This window comes from Agelaius phoeniceus, chromosome 25 (assembly GCF_051311805.1).
Source record: "Agelaius phoeniceus isolate bAgePho1 chromosome 25, bAgePho1.hap1, whole genome shotgun sequence".
In the NCBI taxonomy this organism is placed as follows: Eukaryota; Metazoa; Chordata; class Aves; order Passeriformes; family Icteridae; genus Agelaius; species Agelaius phoeniceus.
In genome coordinates, this window is record NC_135289.1 from 3179989 (window position 1) to 3201432 (window position 21444).

The following is a 21444-nucleotide window of genomic DNA, read 5'->3' on the forward strand; positions in this document are numbered from 1 at the left end:
TAAAAACCCCAAACACGGCGTGTTTGAAAGATCCCCAAATTCCAGCACAACAGAAACCCCCAACTTTTCCATGGAAAAGCCAAGATTTACCCGTGGATTTTAGGAAATGGAAGGTACCTCTTTATTTACAAACACAGAACCACCACCACTGCAGGAGCTGCTCCAGTATTGTACAAAACCAGGGAATAAAATAAGGGTGGGAATAAATCAGGAAATAAAATAAAATAAAATAAGGATGGGAATAACCAGGAAATAAAATAAGGATGGGAATAAACTAGGAAAGAAAATAAGGATGGGAATAAAGCAGGAAAGAAAATAAGGATGGGAATAAAGCAGGAAATACAATAAAATAAGGATGGGAATAATCAGGAAATAAAATAAAGTAAGAATGGGAATAACCAGGAAAGAAATTAAAATAAGGATGGGAATAAAACAGGAAATAAAATAAGGATGGGAAGAAAGCAGGAAACACAATAAAGATGGGAACAAAGTGAGAAATAAAACAGAGATGGGAATAAGGTGGGAAATAAAATAAAATAAGGATGGGAATAACCAGGAAATGAAATGAAAACAAAGCAGGAAATAAAATAAGGATGGGAATAAATCAGGAAATAAAATAAAGATGAGAATAACCAGGACAGAAAATAAGGATGGAAACAAACTGGGAAATAAAATAAGGATGGGAATAAACTGGGAAATAAAGTAAGGATGGGAATAAAGCAGGAAATAAAATAAGCATGGGAATAATCAGGACAGAAAATTAGGATGGAAACAAACTGGGAAATAAAATAAGGATGGGACTAAAGCAAGAAATAAAATAAGCATGGAAATAAAATAAAGATGGGAGCAGACCAGGAAATAAAGATGGGAATAAAGCAGGAAATAAAAGAAAGGTGGGAATGAACAAAGGCATTTACACTGTACAGAGGGGAAGCTGAGTTTGGGGGGATTCAATGCTTTAACCCAACCTGCAGAACCTTGGCCTGGGCATTTTTAATTTGGGGGGTCAGGCCCAGCAGCCAGGGTGGGTTTGGCACAGCAGAGTCACCCCACAAGAAAAAAAGAACCAAAAAAAAAAAAAGAAAAGGAATTTTACACTCGTGGTCATGAATTTCCCCAAATGAACCCAAGCGTCCCCAAAGCTGGGAATGAAAAAGTCAAGTTTTTAAAAATTTCAAAACCTCTGATTTCCAAATGTTTTCTCTCTCCTCATTTTCACACCTGCACGGTGCTGGCTGCAAATTCATCATTTTCCAACTCCCTTCCTGCTTTTTAGTGCCTGCAGGACACCCAGGAAATCTAAACAGCTCCTGATAATCCCAATAATTCCACCTGGGGGAACACTGAGAGCAATGAAACTCCAAAGTCTGGGGGAGAAAAGGGGATTTAGGAATGAAATTTCCTTTGATCGGGATGTTGCTGTGGGATGAGGTGCCAGGCTGTGAGTGCTGGACAGGGAAATGTCATTCCCATTCCTACAGGAATTCCTGAAGGAATAAAAGTTGGGAATGAGCTGCCAGATCCTGTTTTTAACCCAGAAATGGGAAAAACAGAAACCCTTTGGAAAAGTTCTGCTTCAGTTCTGACAAAAAAAAATTGGTTTTCATTCATCAAGGAGGAGCCTGGATATTCCTGGAGGAGAATTTCCCAGGGAAGAGAAGGAACAAAACCATTGGAAAGGACAGGAGGGAATTCCAGCAGAGCTTTGGGAATCACAGGCTGGAAAAAAAAAACATTGGAAAATGACTTTTTTATCTAAAGCTGCTCCTTCTGCCACTGGCAGAGCGGGAAAAACAAACACAAAACCAAGGCAGATTCCAGAGGGGCCTCAGGAACTGGAAATTCCTGAAGATCCGGGCTGGGATCAGCAGCTCTGCCCTGGGAACAGCCAGGCTCAGAGAGTTGGGAATTCCCAGCTGGAAAAGGAAGCAGGAGACAGTGAGGAATCCAAACTCACACTTTGGGCTGTTCTTCCATCCAGGAATGCTGAGAGATTTTTGGGAGATAAAAGGTGGAGAGGCTCTGGAGTGGCAGGGATTTGGGGCAGGGATTTGTCCCCAAAAATTCCCGGCTGGAGCTCAGTGCCAGCCTGATCCGTGGAGAGGCAGCGGGAGGATGGAGCTGCTCCCTCTTGCAGAGTCACTCCTGCCCCAAACCACTCCCTGAAATCCTTGGAATTCAGTCTGTGCCAGTCCTGCCTGGGAATTCCAGCATTTTCCACCACTGGGGAGCCAAGGGAGGAAAGGAGACAGGGAGGGAAGGGAGAGTCTTCATAGCAACTCTGAGATTGCACCACCTGCTGAAGAGAGCAGAGATGGAAAAGTGAGAGGGCAGCCCCAGGGAGGGGCTCCCAGGAAAACCCAGGGAGCCCCAGGTGGAGCAGGGGAAAATGGGAAATGCAGGGGGAAATGGAGAGGAAAAATGGGAAATGGAGAGGAAAAATGGGAAATTTAAAAAAATGGGAAATGATGGGGAAAATGGGAAATGCAGGGAAAAAAATGGGAAATGTAGGGGGAAATGGAGAGGAAAAACAGGAAATAGGAAATGGAGAGGGAAAATGGGAAATGTAGGAAAAAAATGGGAAATGTAGGAAAAAAATGGGAAATTTAAAAAAAATGGGAAATGATGGGGACAATGGGAAATGTAGAAAAAAAAAAGGGAAATTTTAAAAATGGGAAATGATGGGGAAAATGGGAAATGCAGAGAAAAAAATGGGAAATGCAGGGGGAAATGGAGAGGAAAAATGGGAAATGGGAAATGGAGAGAAAAAATGGGAAATGTAGGAAAAAAATGGGAAATGTAGGGAAAAATGGGAAATACAGGGAAAAAATGGGAAATGATGGGGACAATGGGAAATGTAGAAAAAAAAAGGGAAATTTTAAAAATGGGAAATGATGGGGAAAATGGGAAATGCAGGGAAAAAATGGGAAATGCAGGGGGAAATGGGAAATGGAGAGAAAAAATGGGAAATGTAGAAAAAAAATGGGAAATGTAGGAAAAAAATGGGAAATGAAGGGAAAATGGGAAATGCAGGGAAAAAATGGGAAATATAGGGGAAAATGGGAAATGTAGGGAGAAAATGGAGAGAAAAAATGGGAAATGTAGGAAAAAATGGGAAATTTTAAAAAATGGGAAATGAAGGGAAAAAATGGGAAATGATGGGGAAAATGGGAAATGCAGGGAAAAAATGGGAAATGCAGGGGGAAATGGAGAGGAAAAATGGGAAATGTAGGAAAAATGGGAAATTTAAAAAAATGGGAAATGATGGGGAAAATGGGAAATGCAGGGAGAAAATGGAGAGAAAAAATGGGAAATGTAGGGGGAAATAGAGAGAAAAAATGGGAAATGTAGGGGGAAATAGAGAGAAAAAATGGGAAATGTAGGGGGAAATGGGAAATGGAGAGAAAAAATGGGAAATTTTAAAAAAATGGGAAATGATGGGGAAAATGGGAAATGTAGAAAAAAAAGGGAAATTTTAAAAATGGGAAATGATGGGGAAAATGGGAAATGCAGGGAAAAAATGGGAAATGTAGGGGGAAATGGAGGGAAAAAATGGGAAATGTAGGGGGCAATGGGAAATGGAGAGAAAAAATGGGAAATGAAGGGAAAATGGGAAATGCAGGGAAAAATGGGAAATGCAGGGGGAAATGGAGAGAAAAAATGGGAAATGTAGGGAAAAATGGGAAATGAAGGGAAAATGGGAAATACAGGGAAAAAAATGGGAAATGAAGGGGAAAATGGGAAATGCAAGGAAAAAATGGGAAATATAGGGGAAAATGGGAAATGTAGGGGAAAATGGAGAAAAAAAATGGGAAATGTAGAAAAAAAAAAGGGAAATGTAGGGAAAAATGGGAAATGAAGGGAAAATGGGAAATGCAGGGAAAAAATGGGAAATATAGGGGAAAATGGGAAATGTAGGGAGAAAATGGAGAGAAAAAATGGGAAATGTAGAAAAAAAATGGGAAATGTAGGGAAAAATGGGAAATGAAGGGAAAATGGGAAATGCAGGGAAAAAATGGGAAATGCAGGGGGAAAATGGGAAATGTAAAAAAAAATGGGAAATGTAGGGGAAAATGGGAAATGCAGTGAAAATGGGAAATGAAGGGGGAAAATGCGAAATGCAGGGGAAAATATGGGAAATGCAGGGGGAAAATGGGAAATGCAGGGAAAAATATGGAAAATGCAGGGGGGAAAATGGGAGAGGGTGGGATTTTGTAGCTAAAACCCCAAAATTTCAGCACCAAGAGGCTGCTTGGTGACAGCTCTGGGATTTATTTGAGATCCTGGGAGTGCAGCAAGGCTCAGAAATTCTTTATTGCCAAACTTAGCTGGTGTCAAATAATTCATAATTCCCAAAATTTCTAAGGAAAACCAAGGAAATAAAAGCCCCACCTAGGTGTGGGTGAAACCAGGGCAGAGGATTTTATTCTAAACTGTAAAACGATGAAATTGGTCTTGTTTTTAGGCTGAAAGCTGAATTTAACACCAAAAAAAAAAAAAATCTGATTTTAACTTTTTTCTGCCAGCAGAAAATTAATGAAGAGAATTAATGGAGAGAATTAAGGAATGACGAGAATGAATCCCAGTGCCAGCCACGCAGCTCCCACATGGAAATCCCAAAGATTTCCCAGGAAAACTCTCCCTGAGCAGCTGCTCCAGTGCCAGGTTGGGTCCTGCAGGAAGCAGCAGAATTCAGGGAATTCCCACTCCCTGCAGCCAGGATGGGAAATGGACCCGAATTCCATGGGAATTCCAGGGGAGTTTGGAATGTGCTGGAACCTCTGGTGGCCCCAAAACGCTGAGAACAAAGGGAAGAGGGGAATCCATGGAATTCTGTGGGTTTGGGAAGAGCCAAGGGATGGATTCTTTCCTCTCCCAGTGTGGCTCCAGCTCAGGAATTCCAGGAAAATGTGGATTTTCATGGAAATGTCATGGTTTGGGTGGGGAAGGACCTTAAATCCCATCCCATTCCATCCCAGGATGCTCCAACCTCAATCCTTGGACATTTCCAAGGATTCCTCTGGGAACTCCTCACCATTCCAGGCAGGAATTTTTCCCTATTCCCCTTCATCCCAAGCTACCACAGGCAGCAAAGCCTAAAAGCAGATTTTGGGGAGCTCTGGGAAAAATCAGCTCTCAGCTGATGGGAAAATCCAGCTGGGATTTGGGGCTGAACCCATTTTTGAGGAAAACAAATTCCCAGGTTGGTTCAGGAATCTCATCCCAACCTAAAAGCAGGGAAATAAATCCCAGAGTTTCCTGCAGGGAAATAAATCCCAGAGTTTCCTGCAGCAACAGCAAATCTGCACCAAAATCCTTCCAAACAAGGCTGGAAAAGGAGAGGGGGGAAAAGCAGGAAAAGCAGGAGAGGAGTTTGGCTGCTCTGCTGCTGGATCTGGAACATTCCAGAGGGATTGGGAATGGGATTTCCCAGTGAGTCCAAAGAAAAGCAGGAATCAGGGACAGCAGCTGAGTACAAAGTTACAGTCAGCACCCCCCAGTAAGGAAATGTTGATTAAAAATTAAATGGTAATTAAAAATTAAGTGTTAATCAAAAATTAAATGGTAATTAAAAATTAAAGCTGGTTTTTTTTTTTTGTGAGCAGCCCCTCCAAGATGGAAAATCCAAGGATCCTGCACTGTTTGGAAGCCAAGGATTGGAATTCTCCTTGGAAATCCCAATTTTCACCTCCCAGGCCATGATCCTTTCTCATTTCTGTTGTTAATTATATTAATTAGAAGCGATGAAAGCAATAATTAACATAAAATTAATCATCTCCAAGCCAGCCCTGTGAGGATCCAGGCGCCATCCTTGAAAATATCCAAAAACCTTGGAAAATCCCCCAAAATTCCCCCCCTCAAGAGACAAATCCCACCCAAACCCAACCCCAGGATGCTCCTGGATGCTCCAATCCTGGATTTTTTCCAGGTGGAAACATTCCCAGAGAACATTCCCAAGGTTTTCCCATCAAAAATTCCCATTCCTGGAAATGACAAAGATCAGGACAAGCAACACCAAGGAGCTGAGCAGGAAGGGGAGGGAACAAAGGGAATAAATCACTCCTGGAAATTAAAGGAATTAAAGGAATTAAAATAATTCCTGAATTCCTAAAATCCATGGGGGCAGCTGCTGGAAATCAAGGAAATGCAGAATTTGATCCATCAAATCCATTTCTGGGTTGTGTCCCAAGGTTGAGTTCTGGATTAAAATCTTTTAAAAAATCATCATTGCAGCCAAAATTGTGCTCTCTGTGCTGGGCATGGAGGAGCTTTTCCCAAAAAAAAAGGAGGAAATTTCCCAAAAAAAAGGAGGAAATTGGAGAATGGGAAATGTTTGAGACTCGGGGTCTCAACAGAGGTTTCCTGTTCTGGTAGCATCAAAATATTGCAAAAATAAAAGGGGGAAAATCTGAATTTTTGCCTATTTGCAGCAGTTGTGAAAGGAGGAAAATTCCAGATTTCTCCTGCAAAATTCTCCTGCAAAAATCCCAAATTTCTCCTGCTGTGCAGCCAACTGGAGTTTAAATTGGAATGAAACTGGAATGAAACTGGAATGAAACTGGAATTAAACTGGAATTCAAGGGCTGCAGCACAGCTGGGAATAGGAAATGCAGCTCCTGGATTTTATCCCAGTTTTTTTTCTCAACAAATCATTTTTGATGCTCCTTTTTCCCATAAAATCAACTAAAATCCAGGTATTTTATAATTTCTGCAAGAGCTGACGGAAGGAATTAAAGCAATTAAAGTCATTTTAATGTAGGAACAGCTCTGAGCATCCACAAAATTGCAGAATCCTTCAATATTCCAACTATCCATCAAAAATCAACCCCAAACCTGGATATTTTATAATTTCTGCAGGAGCTGAGGGAAGGAATTAAAAGGAATTAAAGGACTTAAAAGAATTTGAATTTCTGAACATCTCAGCACCCACAAAACTGCAGAATCTTTCATTTTTTCCCCAAAATATTTCCTGATTTCTGCAGGAGCTGAGGGAAGGAATTAAAGCAATTAAAATAATTTGAATTTAGGACCAGCTCAGCACCACAAAACTGTGGAATCTTTAATTTTCCCCCAAAATCAACCAAAATATTTCCCGATTTCTACAGGAGCTGAGGGAAGAAATTGAAGTAATTAAATGAATTTTAAGTTAGGAACATCTCAGCACCCACAAAAGTGCAGAATCCTTCATTTTCCCCCAAAATATTTCCTGATTTCTGTAGGAGCAGATGGAAGGAATTAAAGCAATGCAAAAAACTTTAATTTAGGAACATCTCAGCACCACAGAACTGCAGAATCCTTTGTTTTTTCCCCAAAATATTTCCTGATTTTTGCAGGAGCAGAAGAAAGGAATTGAAGGAATTAAATGAGTTTGAATTTAGGAACATCTTAGCACCCACAAAAGTGCAGAATCCGTCATTTTCCCCCAGAATCAACCAAAATATTTCCTGATTTCTACAGGAGCTGAGGGAAGAAATTGAAGTAATTAAATGAATTTTAAGTTAGGAACATCTCAGCACCAACAAAAGTGCAGAATCCTTTGTTTTTTTCCCCAAAATATTTCCTGATTTTTGCAGGAGCAGAAGAAAGGGATTGAAGGAATTAAATGAATTTGAATTTAGGAACATCTCAGCACCCACAAAGTGCAGAATCCTTCATTTTCCCCCAAAATCAACCAAAATATTTCCCGATTTCTGCAGGAGCTGAGGGAAGGAATTGAAGTAATTAAATGAATTTTAAGTTAGGAACATCTCAGCACCCAACAAAAGTGCAGAATCCTTCATTTTCCCCCAAAATCAACCAAAATATTTCCCGATTTCTGCAGGAGGTGAGGGAAGGAATTAAAGCAATTAAAGCAATTAAACCAATTCAAATAATTTGAATTTAGGGCCACCTCAACACCACAAACCCCTCCACGTTCAGCACACAGAAATCACCCCCTCCCCACCATTTTCCCATGCGCAGAACTCGATTTTATTCCAATTTCCTCCCCAAAAATCCAATTCTGCCTCCCCTTGCCAGCAGCTGAGCGGGGAGGGAGGATTCAGGGGATGCCACAGAGAGCTCTGAGGATCAGGGGGTGACAAAGCAAGGCCACCAGGGAGGTGACACTGTCCTTACCTGTCAGGGGCTGGCCCAGCTCCGCCTGCACTTTACCCTTGGCCGCTCCTTCCAGAGGTAAAGAACCTCTGTCCCCTTTGTAGAGTTTCGGTTTAAATGGAGAATCTTTGTCTTTACCTTTTGATCCTTTGGGCCTGCCCGCCTGCTTCTTCTTGGATTTACCGTCGCCCTTCACGCCCAGCAGCGGGTGCACCTCTGTGAGGGGGGATAATGGGGATTTGGGGTGAGTTGAAACCATGAAATGTTGGGATCAGATCCCTCCCAAGGCCCCAAAACCCTGAAATCATGGATCAGATCGTTCCCAAAGGCCCAAAATCCTGAAATCCTGATCAGATCCTCCCAATGCCCCTAAACACTCTGGATTGGATCCCTCCCAGCACCCCAAAACCCTTGGGATCAGATCCCTCTCAATGCCCTAAAACCCTTGGGATCTGTTACTTCCCAACACCCCCAAACCCTTGGGATCAGATCCCTCTCAATATCCTAAAACCCTGAAATCCTGATCAGATTCCTCCCAACACTCCAAACCCCTTGGGATTGCATCCCTCTCAATGCCATAAAACCTTTGGGATCAGATCCCACCCAAAGCCCCAAAACCCTGAAATCCTGGATCAGATCCCTCCCAACACCCTAAAACCCCCCGGGATCAACCCCCCAAATCCCTTGGGATCAGAACCCAACACCCCAAACCCCTCAGGATCAGACCCCGCCCAAAACCCCAAACCCCTCAGAATGAGATCCCAACACCCCAAACGCCCTGGGATCAACCCCTCAACACCCCAAACCCCTCAGGATCAGACCCCGCCCAAAACCCCAAACCCCTTGGGATTGGATGCTTCCCAATGCCATAAAACCCTTGGGATCAGATTCCTCCCAACAACCCCAAAACCCCTTGGGATCAGATCCCTCCCAAAACCACAAACCCCTCAGGATCAGACCCTTCCCAAAACCCCAAACCCCTTGGGATCAACCCCCCAAATCCCCTGGGATCAGATCTCAACACTCCAAACCCCTCAGGATCAGATCCCTCCCCACACCCCAAATCCCTCAGGATCAGACCCGTCCCAGCACCCCAAACCCCTCAGAATCAGATCCCAACACCCCAAACGCCCTGGGATCAACCCCTCAACACCCCAAACCCCTCAGGATCAGACCCCAACACCCCCAAACCCCTCAGGATCAGACCCTTCCCAACACCCCAAACCCCTCAGGATCAGACTGCCAAATCCCCTGGGATCAGACCCCAACAACCCAAACCCCTCAGGATCAGACCCTTCCCAACACCCCAAACCCCTTGGGATCAACCCCCCAAATCCCCTGGGATCAGACCCCAACACCCCCAAACCCCTCAGGATCAGACCTTTCCCAACACCCCAAACCCCTCAGGATCAGACCTTTCCCAACACCCCAAACCCCTCAGGATCAGACCCTTTCCCAGCACCCCAAACCCCTCAGGATCAGATCCCTCCCCACACCCCAAATCCCTCAGGATCAGACCCCAACACCCCAAACCCCTCAGGATCAGACCCCAACACCCCAAACCCCTCAGGATCAGACCCCTCCCAACACCCCAAACCCCTCAGGATCAGACCCCAACACCCCAAACCCCTCAGGATCAGACCCCAACACCCCAAACCCCTCAGCATCAGATCCTTCCCAACACCCCAAACCCCTCAGGATCAGACCCCAACACCCCAAATCCCTCAGGATCAGACCCCTCCCAGCACCCCAAATCCCTCAGGATCAGACTCCAACACCCCAAACCCCTCAGGATCAGACCTCTCCCAACACCCCAAACCCCTCAGGATCAGACCCCAACACCCCAAACCCCTCAGGATCAGACCTCTCCCAACACCCCAAACCCCTCAGGATCAGACCTATCCCAGCACCCCAAACCCCTCAGGATCAGACCCCTCCCCACACCCCAAACCCCTCAGGATCAGACCCCAACCCCCCCAAAACCCCAAACCCCTCCGGGCCCTCCCACCCACCATCATTGGGGACTCCCTGGAGCTCGATGTTGGTGGTTTTGGGTTTTTTCTTGGGGTTCTGGGGCCCGTCCGAGGAGCCGGGCCGTTTCTTGTCGGGGCCCAGGGCGTCGTCGGGCAGGGCCCCGGGCACGGCCTCGGGCGGGGGCCCGTACGGGTTCTCCTCGGGGTCCTCCACCTCGGGGGCGATGGGCAGGTACAGCAGCGCCCGCGCGTCCTCCAGCTCCTCATCGCTGCGGGGAGAGGGGACACAGCGGTTGGGATGGGTGTGGGACAGGGATGGTGGGGTTTGGGGTGGGGATGGTGGGGTTTGGGATGGGAATGGTGGGGTTTGGGGTGGGAATGGTGGGGTTTGGGATGGGAATGGTGGGGTTTGGGATGGGAATGGTGCGGTTTGGGATGGGAGTTTTGGGGTTTGGGATGGGAACAGTGGGGTTTGGGATGGGAGTTTGGGATGGGAATGGTGGGGTTTGGGGTGGGAATGGTGGGGTTTGGGGTGGGAATGGTGGGGTTTGGGATGGGAATGGTGGGGTTTGGGATGGGAATGGTGGGGTTTGGGATGGGAATGGTGGGGTTTGGGATGGGAATGGTGGGGTTTGGGATGGGACTGGTGGGGTTTGGGGTGGGGTTTGGGATGGGAATTGTGGGGTTTGGAACTGGGTTTGGAATGGGAGTTTTGGGGTTTGGAACAGGAATTCTGGGGTTTGTAAAGGGGTTTGGAATGGGAGTTTTGGAGTTTGGGATAGGAGTTTTGGGGTTTGGGATGGGAATTGTGGGATTTGGAACTGGGTTTGGGATGGGAGTTTTGAGGTTTGGGACGGGAATGGTGGGTTTGGAATGGGGATGGTGGGGTTTGGGATGGGAATTCTGGGATTTGGAATGGGAATTTTGGGATTTGGAGTGGGGTTTGGGATGGGAATTCTGGGGTTTGGGGTGGGGTTTGGGATGGGAATTTTGGGATTTGGAATGGGGTTTGGGATGGGAATTCTGGGCTTTGGGGTTTGGGATTAGAATGAGAATTTTGGGGTTTCGAATGGAAATTTTGATGTGGGGAAGGTGGGGTTGGGGATGTAGAGGGTGAGGTTTAAACAGGAATTTTGGGATTTTAAACGGGAATTTTGGGTTTTGTAAAGGGGTTTGCAATGGTGGTGGGGTTTGGAATGGGAATTTGTAAAGGGAATGTTTAAAGGGAATGTTGTGGTGGAATTAATGTTCTATGAAGGTTAATTAGTGTCCATTAACGAGTTTCTGGGTCAGGGTGTTACTCCAGGGCTGGCACCTGCTGCAGAAGGCAGCGATGGGATCCACGCTAGTCACATCCACCTCCTCATCCTCTGCAGCATCTGCACCTGGGACCAGGGAAAACGGGAATTAAAGGCAGGAAAAACACCTGGACTGCTCCTGGTACAGCAAAAAAATAACCTGGAGAATCTCCTGTCACAGCAGGAAAAAACCCTAAAAAACCCCACTGAAATATTTCCTACTGTGGCACAAAATGAGCCTAAAATAATTCATATTAAAGCTCAAAACAAATTTAGATATTTCCTATTAAAGCAAAAAACAAATCTGAACTATTTCTTAATAAAACACAAACCAAACCTAAAGTAACTCATATTAAAGCACAAAAACCCCTAAAATATTTCCTATTAAAGGAAGAAACAAATCTAAAATATTTCTTATTAAAGCACAAAAAAGAAATCTAAAATATTTTCTTTTAAAGCACAATAGCCTAAAATAATTCCTATTAAAGCACAAAACAAACCTAAAATATTTCCTTTTAAAGCAGAGAAAACTCAAAAATAATTAATATTAAAATATTGTTAAATCAAATTAATTAAATTATGGGAAGTGCTTTTATAGGAAGCATTAATGAGGAATAATTCTTATTCCCATTATTTTTCATATTCCAGGATTTTGCATTTTTTTTCTCCTGGATTTTGGGCACCACCACGTGGCCAAGGAGGATCCCAAGGAGGATGGGAATTCCCTGGGATTTTTTGGAGAACTTTTTGGGGAATTTTTGGGAATTTTTTGAGAACTTTTTGGGGAATTTTTGGGGAATTTTTTGGGCAGCACCTGTCTGCTCTGGCTCGCTCTTATCCTCGTCCTCAATGTCAAATTCTGATTCCCTCTCCTCGTATTCCACATTTTCATCCAACTCCTTGAAATCAGGGGCAAAAGCACTCCAGTTTTCCTGGGAAAAAATAATAAAAAAGCAGTTTTAATATAAACAAACAGCACTGGGTTCATGGAATTTTGAGGAATTAAATATCCTGGAGGGATTTAAAATATGGATGTGGGAAGGGAGAGAGCTGGGAATGGCTGGAATTTGGGATCTCGGGGGGTTTTTCCAACCTGAATTATTTTGTGGATCTGCAATCTCGTTGAAATCTCATAAAATCATTAAAAAATTGAGGAAAATCCCATAAAAGCAGTAAAAATCAGGGAAAACCCATAAAAGCATTAAAAATATCAAGGAATCCACATCCACCTGCATCACCCCTGGAATTAAAGGAGGGAACAATTCCACAGAAAATGTCCCTGGGATGGAGTTTAACAATGAATCCAAAGCTGAGCTGAGGTTTTGAGCTCAAAATCCCAAATTAAAATGAGGCAGGAAAGCCCAAAAATGTCTTGGGATGGGAATCTTTCAAGGATTTCAAAAAACTAAGTCCTGGGGGGGATCATGGAATTATAGAATTCCAGGGGGTTTGGGTGGAAAGGGAGCTTAAATCCCATCCCATGGGCAGGGAAACTTCCCACTGTCCAAGGGTACCATTTTAGCCTTTTTATCCATTTTATCCATTTTATTCACTGTCCAACCTGGCCTGGGACACTCTGAGGTATGGAGCAGCCACAGCTCCATGGGGAATCCCATCCCAGCCCCTCCCAGGGATGGATTTATTCCCAAAATCCCACCCAAAACAGCACAGGGAATCCTGGACTGGTTTGGATTGGAAGCTCCACAGTTTTCCCTGCCTCAGGTTGCTCCAACCTGGCCTGGGACAATCCCAGGGATGGAGCAGCCACAGCTCCTCTGGGAATTCCATCCCAGCCCCTCCCAGGGATGGATTTATTCCCAAAATCCCATCCAAACCAACTCAGGGAATCCTAGACTGGTTTGGCTTGGAAGGGATCACCAGGCCCACACTTCTCCCTATCTCAGGTTGCTCCAACCTGGCCTGGGACAATCCCAGGGATGGAACAGCCAAAATTTCCCTGGACAAGCCCGTTCCATGCCCTGTTCCTAAGGGAATGACCCCAAACCCTCACTCACCACTTGGTTCTGAGCCCAGATGGAAACCACCCCGCTGGAGATGGAGGCGATGATCGGCCGCACCGGGTGCCACTGCAATCGACGGGCAGCGAGAACGAGGAGACAAAACCAAAAACAAACCTTCATTAGCAAACGTGAGGAATTGTGGCAGCTGGAATGCCAAAGCCCAGGGATCTCCAGGGGCTGGGGGGTCGCTCACTGCCACGTCCAGGAGCAGCTCGCCGCGGGTGCCGTGCAGGATCTTCACCAGGTTGCCGATGCTCTTCTCCCAGATGTAGAGCGCGTGCTGCCGCGCCGAGCCCGCCACGATGTACTCGCCGTCCCCCGAGAAGCAGCACTTCTTCCAGGGGGTCCTGCAGCCAGGGAAAAGAGGCATGAGAATGCCTCAGGCTTTGTCTTTTATGGTTTTCAGATTCTGGGCTGCTTTTATATTTAATTTTCTTTTTTTTAATTATTATTCATATTTAAGCTTTGTATTTTAGGTTTTAGCTTTTCTATTTTTCTGATTCTTTCCCAAACCCCTCCCACCTGTCCCCAGCCTCTGTCCTCACCTGTCCCCAGGCCCCTCCCTTATCCCCATGCCCCTGCCCTGTCCCCAAGACCTGTCCCCAGCCTCTGCCCTCATCTGTCCCCAGGCCCTGCCCTGTCCCCAGGCTGTCCCCATGTCCTGCCCTGTCCCCAGGCTGTCCCCATGCCCTGCCCTGTCCCCAGGACTGTCCCCAGGCTGTCCCCACCTGTTGACCAGGTCCTGCAGTTTCTGCATGGGCTCAGGCTCACTGTGGCCATGCCCCAGCCCTGTCCCCATGCCCTGCCCTGTCCCCAGGCTGTCCCCATGCCCTGCCCTGTCCCCAGGCTGTCCCCAGCCCTGTCCCCATGCCCTGCCCTGTCCCCACCTGTTGACCAGGTCCTGCAGTTTCTGCATGGGCTCGGGCTCACCATGGCCACGCCCCAGGGCTGTCCCCATGCCCTGCCCTGTCCCCAGGCTGTCCCCAGGCTGTCCTCATGCCCTGCCCTGTCCCCAGGCTGTCCCCAGGGCTGTCCCCATGCCCTGCCCTGTCCCCAGGGCTGTCCCCACCTGTTGACCAGGTCCTGCAGTTTCTGCATGGGCTCGGGCTCGCCGTCGCGGCCGCAGGTCAGGATCTCCCGCCCGTCGTACACGCGGATGATCCGGTCGGCCGTGTTGATCAGAAAACAGCTGCACCAAACCAGGGGACAAATCAATGAAAAACCAATCAATCAATCGATCAATCAGTCAATTACAAATCCTGTCCTGTGGAATAACTGGGGGGGTTTGAGGAGCTCTCTGCAGTTTTGGGATCCCCCTGTGGGCGCTCACCTCCCTTTGCGGGCGAACTCGATGGATTTAATGGCCGTGGTGTTGCTGGTCCCTGTGGTCACTCTGAAGGAAGCAACAAGATCCTGAGTGTCTGTTTTTAAGACCAAGATCTGAAGATTGAGCAGACAGAGAACAATCAGTGGCTTCACCTGAAACAGAACCCTGGGAGCCCACCCGGGGACACTGCAGGAGCTGCTGAGATGGAAACGCCAGGGAAACATCCCAAAAATGTGTCAAAAACCAAAGTCAGACAAAGATCCCAAAATCCCTGAGGTTGGAAAACCCCTCCAGGATCCTCAAGCAATGCCTCACCTGTTCCCCAAACCCTGCAGCCACCTCTACACCTGTCTACAGCCAAAGCCATCCTTGTGCCTGTCCCTGTTCCTTAAAGCCATCCTTGTGCACCTGAAACCTTTTTCTGCTCCCCAAATCCCTCCCTGTGCCCCAAATCCATTCCTGTTCCCCAAATCCCTCCCTGTGCTCCTCACTGCTCCCCAAATTCATCCCTGTATCCCTCACCTTTCCCCCAAATCTATTCCTGTTCCCCAAACTCATCCCTGTGCCCCTCACATGTTCTCCAAATCCATCCTTGTTCCCAAACCCAAACCTGTGCCCTTCACCTGTTCCCCAAACCCATTCCTGCTCCCCAAATCCATCCCTGCACCCCTCACCTTTTCCTCAAATCTATTCCCGTTCTCCAAATCCATCCCTGTGCCCCTCACCTGTTCCCAAACCTGTGACTGTCTCTGCTCCACAAACCCATCCCTGCAACCCTCACCTGCTCCCCAAACCCCTCCCTGTGCCCCTCACTGCTCCCCAAACCCTTCCCTGTGCCCCTCACTGTTCCCCAAACCCCTCCCTGTGCCCCTCACCCCTCGAGGTGCCCAATCCCCACCCGCAGCACTTGGTGCCACCTCCAGAGATGCAGACCCCAAACCCCCCCGGGCACTTCCAAAGCCTGACCCCCCTTTCCCACGGGGAATTCCCGCTGCTGCCCAGGCTGGCCCTGCCCTGGGGGCAGCCAGGAGTGCCCAGCAGGCCGGGCAGGGGCTGACCTTGCCCTTGGCATTGCCAGTGTAGATGTATTCCCCGCGCCGGTCGAACGAGGCCACCACGTTGAGGTCGGAGTCGTCGTCCACGGGCAGCACCACGTGCTTGGAGTCAGACAGGGTCAGCATCACCGGGGCCGACTTCATGGGACACACCAGCACCCTGTTCCTAAAACACCAGGGAGAGGTGGGAACTCCAGCCTCCTTTGGGAAGGGGTTCCATGCCTAGAGCTAAAGAACATCGAGCTGGATCAAGGAATTCAGATTTTGGGAAGGGTTTGCATGGTTAGAGCTAAAGAACATTGAGGTGGATTGAGGAATTCCAAATTTGGGAGGGGTTTGCATGGTTAGAGCTAAAGAACATTGAGGTGGATCGAGGAATTCAGGAGATCCTGAAAAAGGATTTCCATGTTTAGAGCAAAAAGAGCATCGAGCTGGATCAAGGAATTGTGGAGATCTTGGGTAGGGTTTCCATGCTTGGAGCTAAAGAACATTGAGGTGGATTGAGGAATTCAGATCTTGGGAAGGGTTTCCATGGTTAGAGCTAAAGAACATCAAGGTGGATTGAGGAATTCAGATTTTGGGAAGGGTTTCCATGGTTAGAGCTAAAAAACATTGAGCTGGATTGAGGAATTCAGATTTTGGGAGGGGTTTGCATGGTTAGAGCAAAAAAACATCGAGCTGGATTGAGGAATTCCAATTTTGGGAGGGGTTTGCATGGTTAGAGCTAGAGAACATTGAACTGGATCAAGGAATTCAGGAGATCTTGGGTAGGACTTCCATGGTTAGAGCTAAAGAACATTGAGGTGGATCGAGGAATTCAGGAGACTTTGGGAAGGGTTTCCATGGTTAGAGCAAAAAAAGCATCGAGCTAGATCAAGGAATTTCAGATATCTTGGAAAAGGATTTCCAGCAAAAAAAGCACTGAGCTGGATCGAGGAATTCAGATTTTGGGAAGGGTTTCCATGGTTAGAACTAAAGAACATTGAGGTGGATCGAGGAATTCAGGAGATCCTGGAAAAGGATTTCCATGTTTAGAGCAAAAAGAGCATCGAGCTGGATCAAGGAATTCAGGAGATCTTGGGTAGGGTTTCCATGGTTAGAGCAAAAAAAAGCATGGAGGTGGATTGAGGAATTCAGATCTTGGGAAGGGTTTCCATGCTTAGAGCTAAAAAACATTGAGCTGGATCAAGGAATTCCAATTTTGGGAGGGGTTTGCATGGTTAGAGCTAAGGAACATTGAGGTGGATCGAGGAATTCAGGAGATCCTGGAAAAGGATTTCCATGTTTAGAGCAAAAAGAGCATCGAGCTGGATCAAGGAATTCAGGATATCATGGAGAAGGATTTCCAGTAAAAAAAGCAATGAGCTGGATCAAGGAATTCAGGAGACCTTGGGAAGGGTTTCCATGGTTAGAGCAAAAACAGCATCGAGCTAGATCAAGGAATTTGGGATATCTTGGAAAAGGATTTCCAGCAAAAAAAGTATTGAGCTGGTTCGAGGAATTCAGGATAGTCCTACTTTTGCTGTCTTATCTTTAGTATTTAGCAAAATTATGTGAATTCAGGTCTACTTTAATTTCCTTTCCTTCTCCAAGTTTGTGCAGGAATTTTAAACCCAAGGTCACATTCCCCCACTGACTTCCAAGAGCTCCCTCCCATCCCGACCCTCCCAAAAACCTGACCCCCTCAGACCCAACAATTCCACTTGGAAACCGTAAGAAAACCCCAAAATCAGGGGTTCCACCCCACTGGGAGCATCCCAGTTCCTTCCCAGGGCACTTACTGGTCCCGGGGGTGGTACTGGACCTTGAGGATGGGCGAGGGGAAGCGGAACCTCTGGTCACAGTCCCCGGACAGCACATCCCACTGGGACACGATGTTGTCGGTGGAGGCGCTGACCAGCTTGTGGCCATCGCGGCTCCAGCTGTGCCATGAGGAGGAAATGCACAGAAATGTTATTCCTTAAAGGGCAGGGGGGGAAAGGGGCCCAGGGAATGCACAGAAATGTTATTCCTTAAAGGGCAGGGGGGGAAAGGAGCCCAGGGAATGCACAGAAATCTTATTTCCTTAAAGGGCAGGGGGGAAAAGGAGCCCAGGGAATGCACAGAAATGTTATTTCCTTAAAGGGGTCCAACAGAACCAGGGAGAAAAGGAGCTAAGGGAATGGCCAATAAAGTTATTCCTTAAAGGGCAGAGGGGAAAAGGAGACCAGGGAAAAGTTATTCCTTAAAGGGGTCCAACAGAGCCAGGAGGGAAATGAGCTCAGGGAATTCCCAATACAGTTATTCCTTAAAGGTGAGGGAGAAAAAGAGCTCAGTTATTCCTTACAGGAATCGAACACAGCCAGGGGAAAAGGAGCCCAGGGAATTCCAAATAAAGTTACTCCTTAAAGGGCAGGGGGGAAAAAGAGCCCAGGGATCCTCATTAAAATCGTTCCTTAAAGGGGTCAAATGCAGCCAGGGGGAAAAGGATCTGGGGACTCCATGGGGACCCCCTGTGGATTCCCAAGGGGTTCCAGGAGTACTCCATGGGGACTTTAGAGGGATTCCAGATGGATTCCCTGGGGATTCCTGCAGTTCCCAAGGGATTCCATGGGGATTCCTGCAGTTCCCGGGCTTTGCTCACCACAGGGAGCAGACGGGGTGGATGTGGGATTGTTGGGATTCTGGGATTACTGGGATTCTGGGATTGGTGGGATCCCCATCTCTGCTCACCAGAGGGAGCAGACAGGGTGGATGTGGGATTGCTGAGATGTGAGATTGTTGGGATGTGGGATTGCTGGGATGTGGGATTGTTGGGATTCTGGGATTGCTGGGATTCTAGGATCCCCATCTCTGCTCACCAGAGGGAGCAGACGGGGTGGATGTGGGCGCTGATGATCTTGGCGATGCCGCGGGTCAGGAAGTCCCAGATGACGATGCGGCCGTCGTTGCAGCCCACGGCCAGCAGCGTGCCCCAGCGGTTGAAGGTGCACGTCAGAGCCATGCTGATACAGTCCAGTGTGCCATCGGCCTCCTGCGGGGACAGCACGGGGACAGGGTGGGGGACAGCGTGGGGGCAGAGCGGGGACAGCATGGGGACAGAGCAGGGACAGCATGGGAGAGTGTGGGACAGCATGGGGACAGCGCAGGGACTGTGTAGGGACAGCGCAGGCAGTGCGGGGACAGTGCGAGGACAGGGTGAGGAGAGCATGGGGACAGCATGGGGACAGTGCAAGAATAGTGCAAGGACAGTGCGGTGACAGTGTGGGGACAGCATAGGACAGTGCAGGGACAACGTGGACAGTGTGGGGACAGTGTGGGGATGGTGTGGGGACAGCACGGGGACAGCATGGGGACAGTGTGAGGACAGTGCGGGGAAAGCGTGGGGACAGCGCAAGGACAGCATGGGGACAGCGCAAGCAGTGTGGGGACAGCGCGGGGACAGTGAGGACAGTGTGGGGGACGGCATGGGGACAGCGTGGAGACAGCACAGGCAGTGTGGGGACGGTGCAGGGACAGCGTGGGCCAGTGCAAGGACAGTGAGGGAACAGCACAGGGACAGTGTGGGACAGTTTGGGGACAGTGTGGAGAATGTGGGGACAGTGCAAGGACAGCATGGGGGACAGCGCAGGCAGTGTGGGGACAGTGCCCAGCCAGGACCCATCAGACACGGTGACACCCAGTGAGACCCAGCCAGAGCCACTCAGAACCAGCCAGACAAGCTCAGACTCAGCCAGACCCACTCAGCCCCGCTCAGACCCAGCCTGTCTGAGCCAGACCCAGTCCAGCCCACTCAGACCCAGCTGGACCCGCTCAGTCCTGGCCAGAACCGCTCAGACCCAGTCCGACCCAACCAGAACCAGCCAGACCCGCTCAGCCCCGCTCAGACTCAGCCAGCCCCGCTCAGTCCCACTTAGACCCGGCTCAGGCCGCCCCCACCGGGGGATGCTCGAGGGCAGCGCCGTTACCTCGGGGTAGTTCTGGCCGAAGGACTCTGCGGAGGAACGGGAAAGCGGCGGCTGAGCGAGAGGCGGCCCCGCCGAGCCTGCCCGGCTCCGCCGCCCCGCTCCGGTACCGGCACCGCCACCCCCCATATTCCCGGTGCCGCCGCTCCCGGCTCCAGCCCAGCCCCGCTCCCTCCTCATTCCCATTCCCATTCCCAGCCGCGCCTCCCCCGCTCCCGTTCGCACCGAGCAGCTCCAGCTTCGTGATGCCGCCGTCCCACCCCCGCCGCTCCCCGCTGCCATTCCCGCAACGCCCCGCTCCGGTTCCCGTTCTCTTTCCCGCTCCCATTCCCACTCCGGTTCCCATTCCCACTCCGGTTCCCATTCCCCGTTCCCGCTCCCATTTCCCTTCCCCTTCCCATTCCTATTCCTGTTCCCGTCCCCCCTCCCATTCCCATTCCCGTTCCCGTCCCCCCTCCCATTCCCATTCCCGCTCCGGTTCCCTCTCCCGCTCCCCTTTCTCCCTTCCCATTCCCGTTCCCGTTCCCTCTCCCCTTCCCATTCCCCGTTGCCCCTCCCGCTCCGGTTCCCACTCCCATTCCCGTTCCCTCTTCCGCTCCCCGTTCCCATTCCATCTCCCATGCCCCGCTCCCCGTTCCCGCTCCCTCTCCCCGTTCCCGCTCCGGTTCCCGCACCGAGCAGCTCCAGGTTCATCGCGCCGCCGCCGCCGCTCCCGCTCCCTCCGCTCCGTCGCCGAAGGACCCCGCGGGGGCCTGCCCGGCGCCGCGCCTCGCCGTTCGCCTGACCAACCGCCGCTCCTTTCCCCCGCTCCCGCCGCGGCTCCCGGCGCCTCCCGGGCCGGCTCCGCCCGCCCCTCCCGGCGGGCTCGGGGAGCGGCGCCGCTCGCTCCCAGTGCGGCGGTGGCGCCGGGAATTGGCGGCGGCGATCAGGCAGCGCTGCGGGCAGCCCCGGCGCGGCGCGCGGAAGAGGCCGGGGGGGCCCCGCGGCCGCGCAGGAAGGTTCCGGGAAGGGGGAGCGGTAATAAAGTAGCACCAATAATTAAATTCATTAAAATAATTTTTATTCTAATAATTAACTGAAATAGCAGGGGGAAGCTGGGCCTTTGCCGGTATTGCCTGGATTTCTACTTGAAAGGACAGGCTGCTTTTGGAAAAAAGGAAAGAAAAAATAAAATAAAAGGAAAGAAAAAATAAAAGGAAAGGAAATAAAATAAAAATTAAAAATAATAAAAATTACAAAAAAGAAAAATAAAGAAAAATAAAAATTAAATAATAAAAATAGAAAAAATAAAATAATATCAAATATAAAAACCAGAGGAAAAAATAAAGAATAAAGAAATGAAATGAAATGAAATAAAATAAACCCTGATTTGAGGGATAAAAAGCTGTGGAATCTCCCAACACCAACTCCAGGCAGGCAGAAAAAAATTCCACCGGGAAATTCCCAAAAACCCCTGTAGAGAATTGTGGGGGCAGAGCCACAGGAAAAGCTCGGGAATCGCAGGCACAGAGCTCGGGCTTCATCCCCCTTCATCTTCCCCGCTCCTCTGGCGCCATCCTGAGGCCATTCCCGCTTTTCCAGGGGTTTTTCCTCAGAGCCATTCCTGCTTTTCCAGGGGTTTTCCCTAAGGGTCATTCCCCAGTTTCCAGAGCTTTTTTCCGAGGCCATTCCCACTTTTCCACAGGTTTCCCCCAGGCCATCTCCACTTTCCCAGAGGTTTTCCCCGAGG

The 21444-nt window shown here is 48.9% G+C and overlaps 1 protein-coding gene across 2 annotated transcripts; it reads right to left on the minus strand.

The window, feature by feature from the left end:
- Positions 1–97: 97 nt before the first annotated feature.
- On the minus strand, positions 98–20641 carry RBBP5 (RB binding protein 5, histone lysine methyltransferase complex subunit). 2 transcript variants are annotated; one of them, XM_054648655.2, is made up of 14 exons: positions 20390–20641; positions 19719–19744; positions 18612–18784; positions 17553–17693; positions 15775–15937; positions 14720–14829; positions 14459–14578; positions 13583–13736; positions 13384–13455; positions 12183–12300; positions 11386–11455; positions 10110–10339; positions 8119–8313; positions 98–2296 (listed from the first exon to the last, which is right to left on the minus strand). In XM_054648655.2, exons 1-14 carry the CDS (start codon positions 20406–20408, stop codon positions 2271–2273), a joined length of 1617 nt encoding a protein of 538 aa, XP_054504630.1. In that variant the 5' UTR covers positions 20409–20641; the 3' UTR covers positions 98–2270. The 2 variants fall into 2 exon arrangements, with proteins under 2 accessions (XP_054504630.1, XP_054504629.1); XM_054648654.2 differs by having other exon boundaries at positions 98–2299; positions 20390–20640.
- Between the last annotated feature and the right edge of the window lie 803 nt (positions 20642–21444).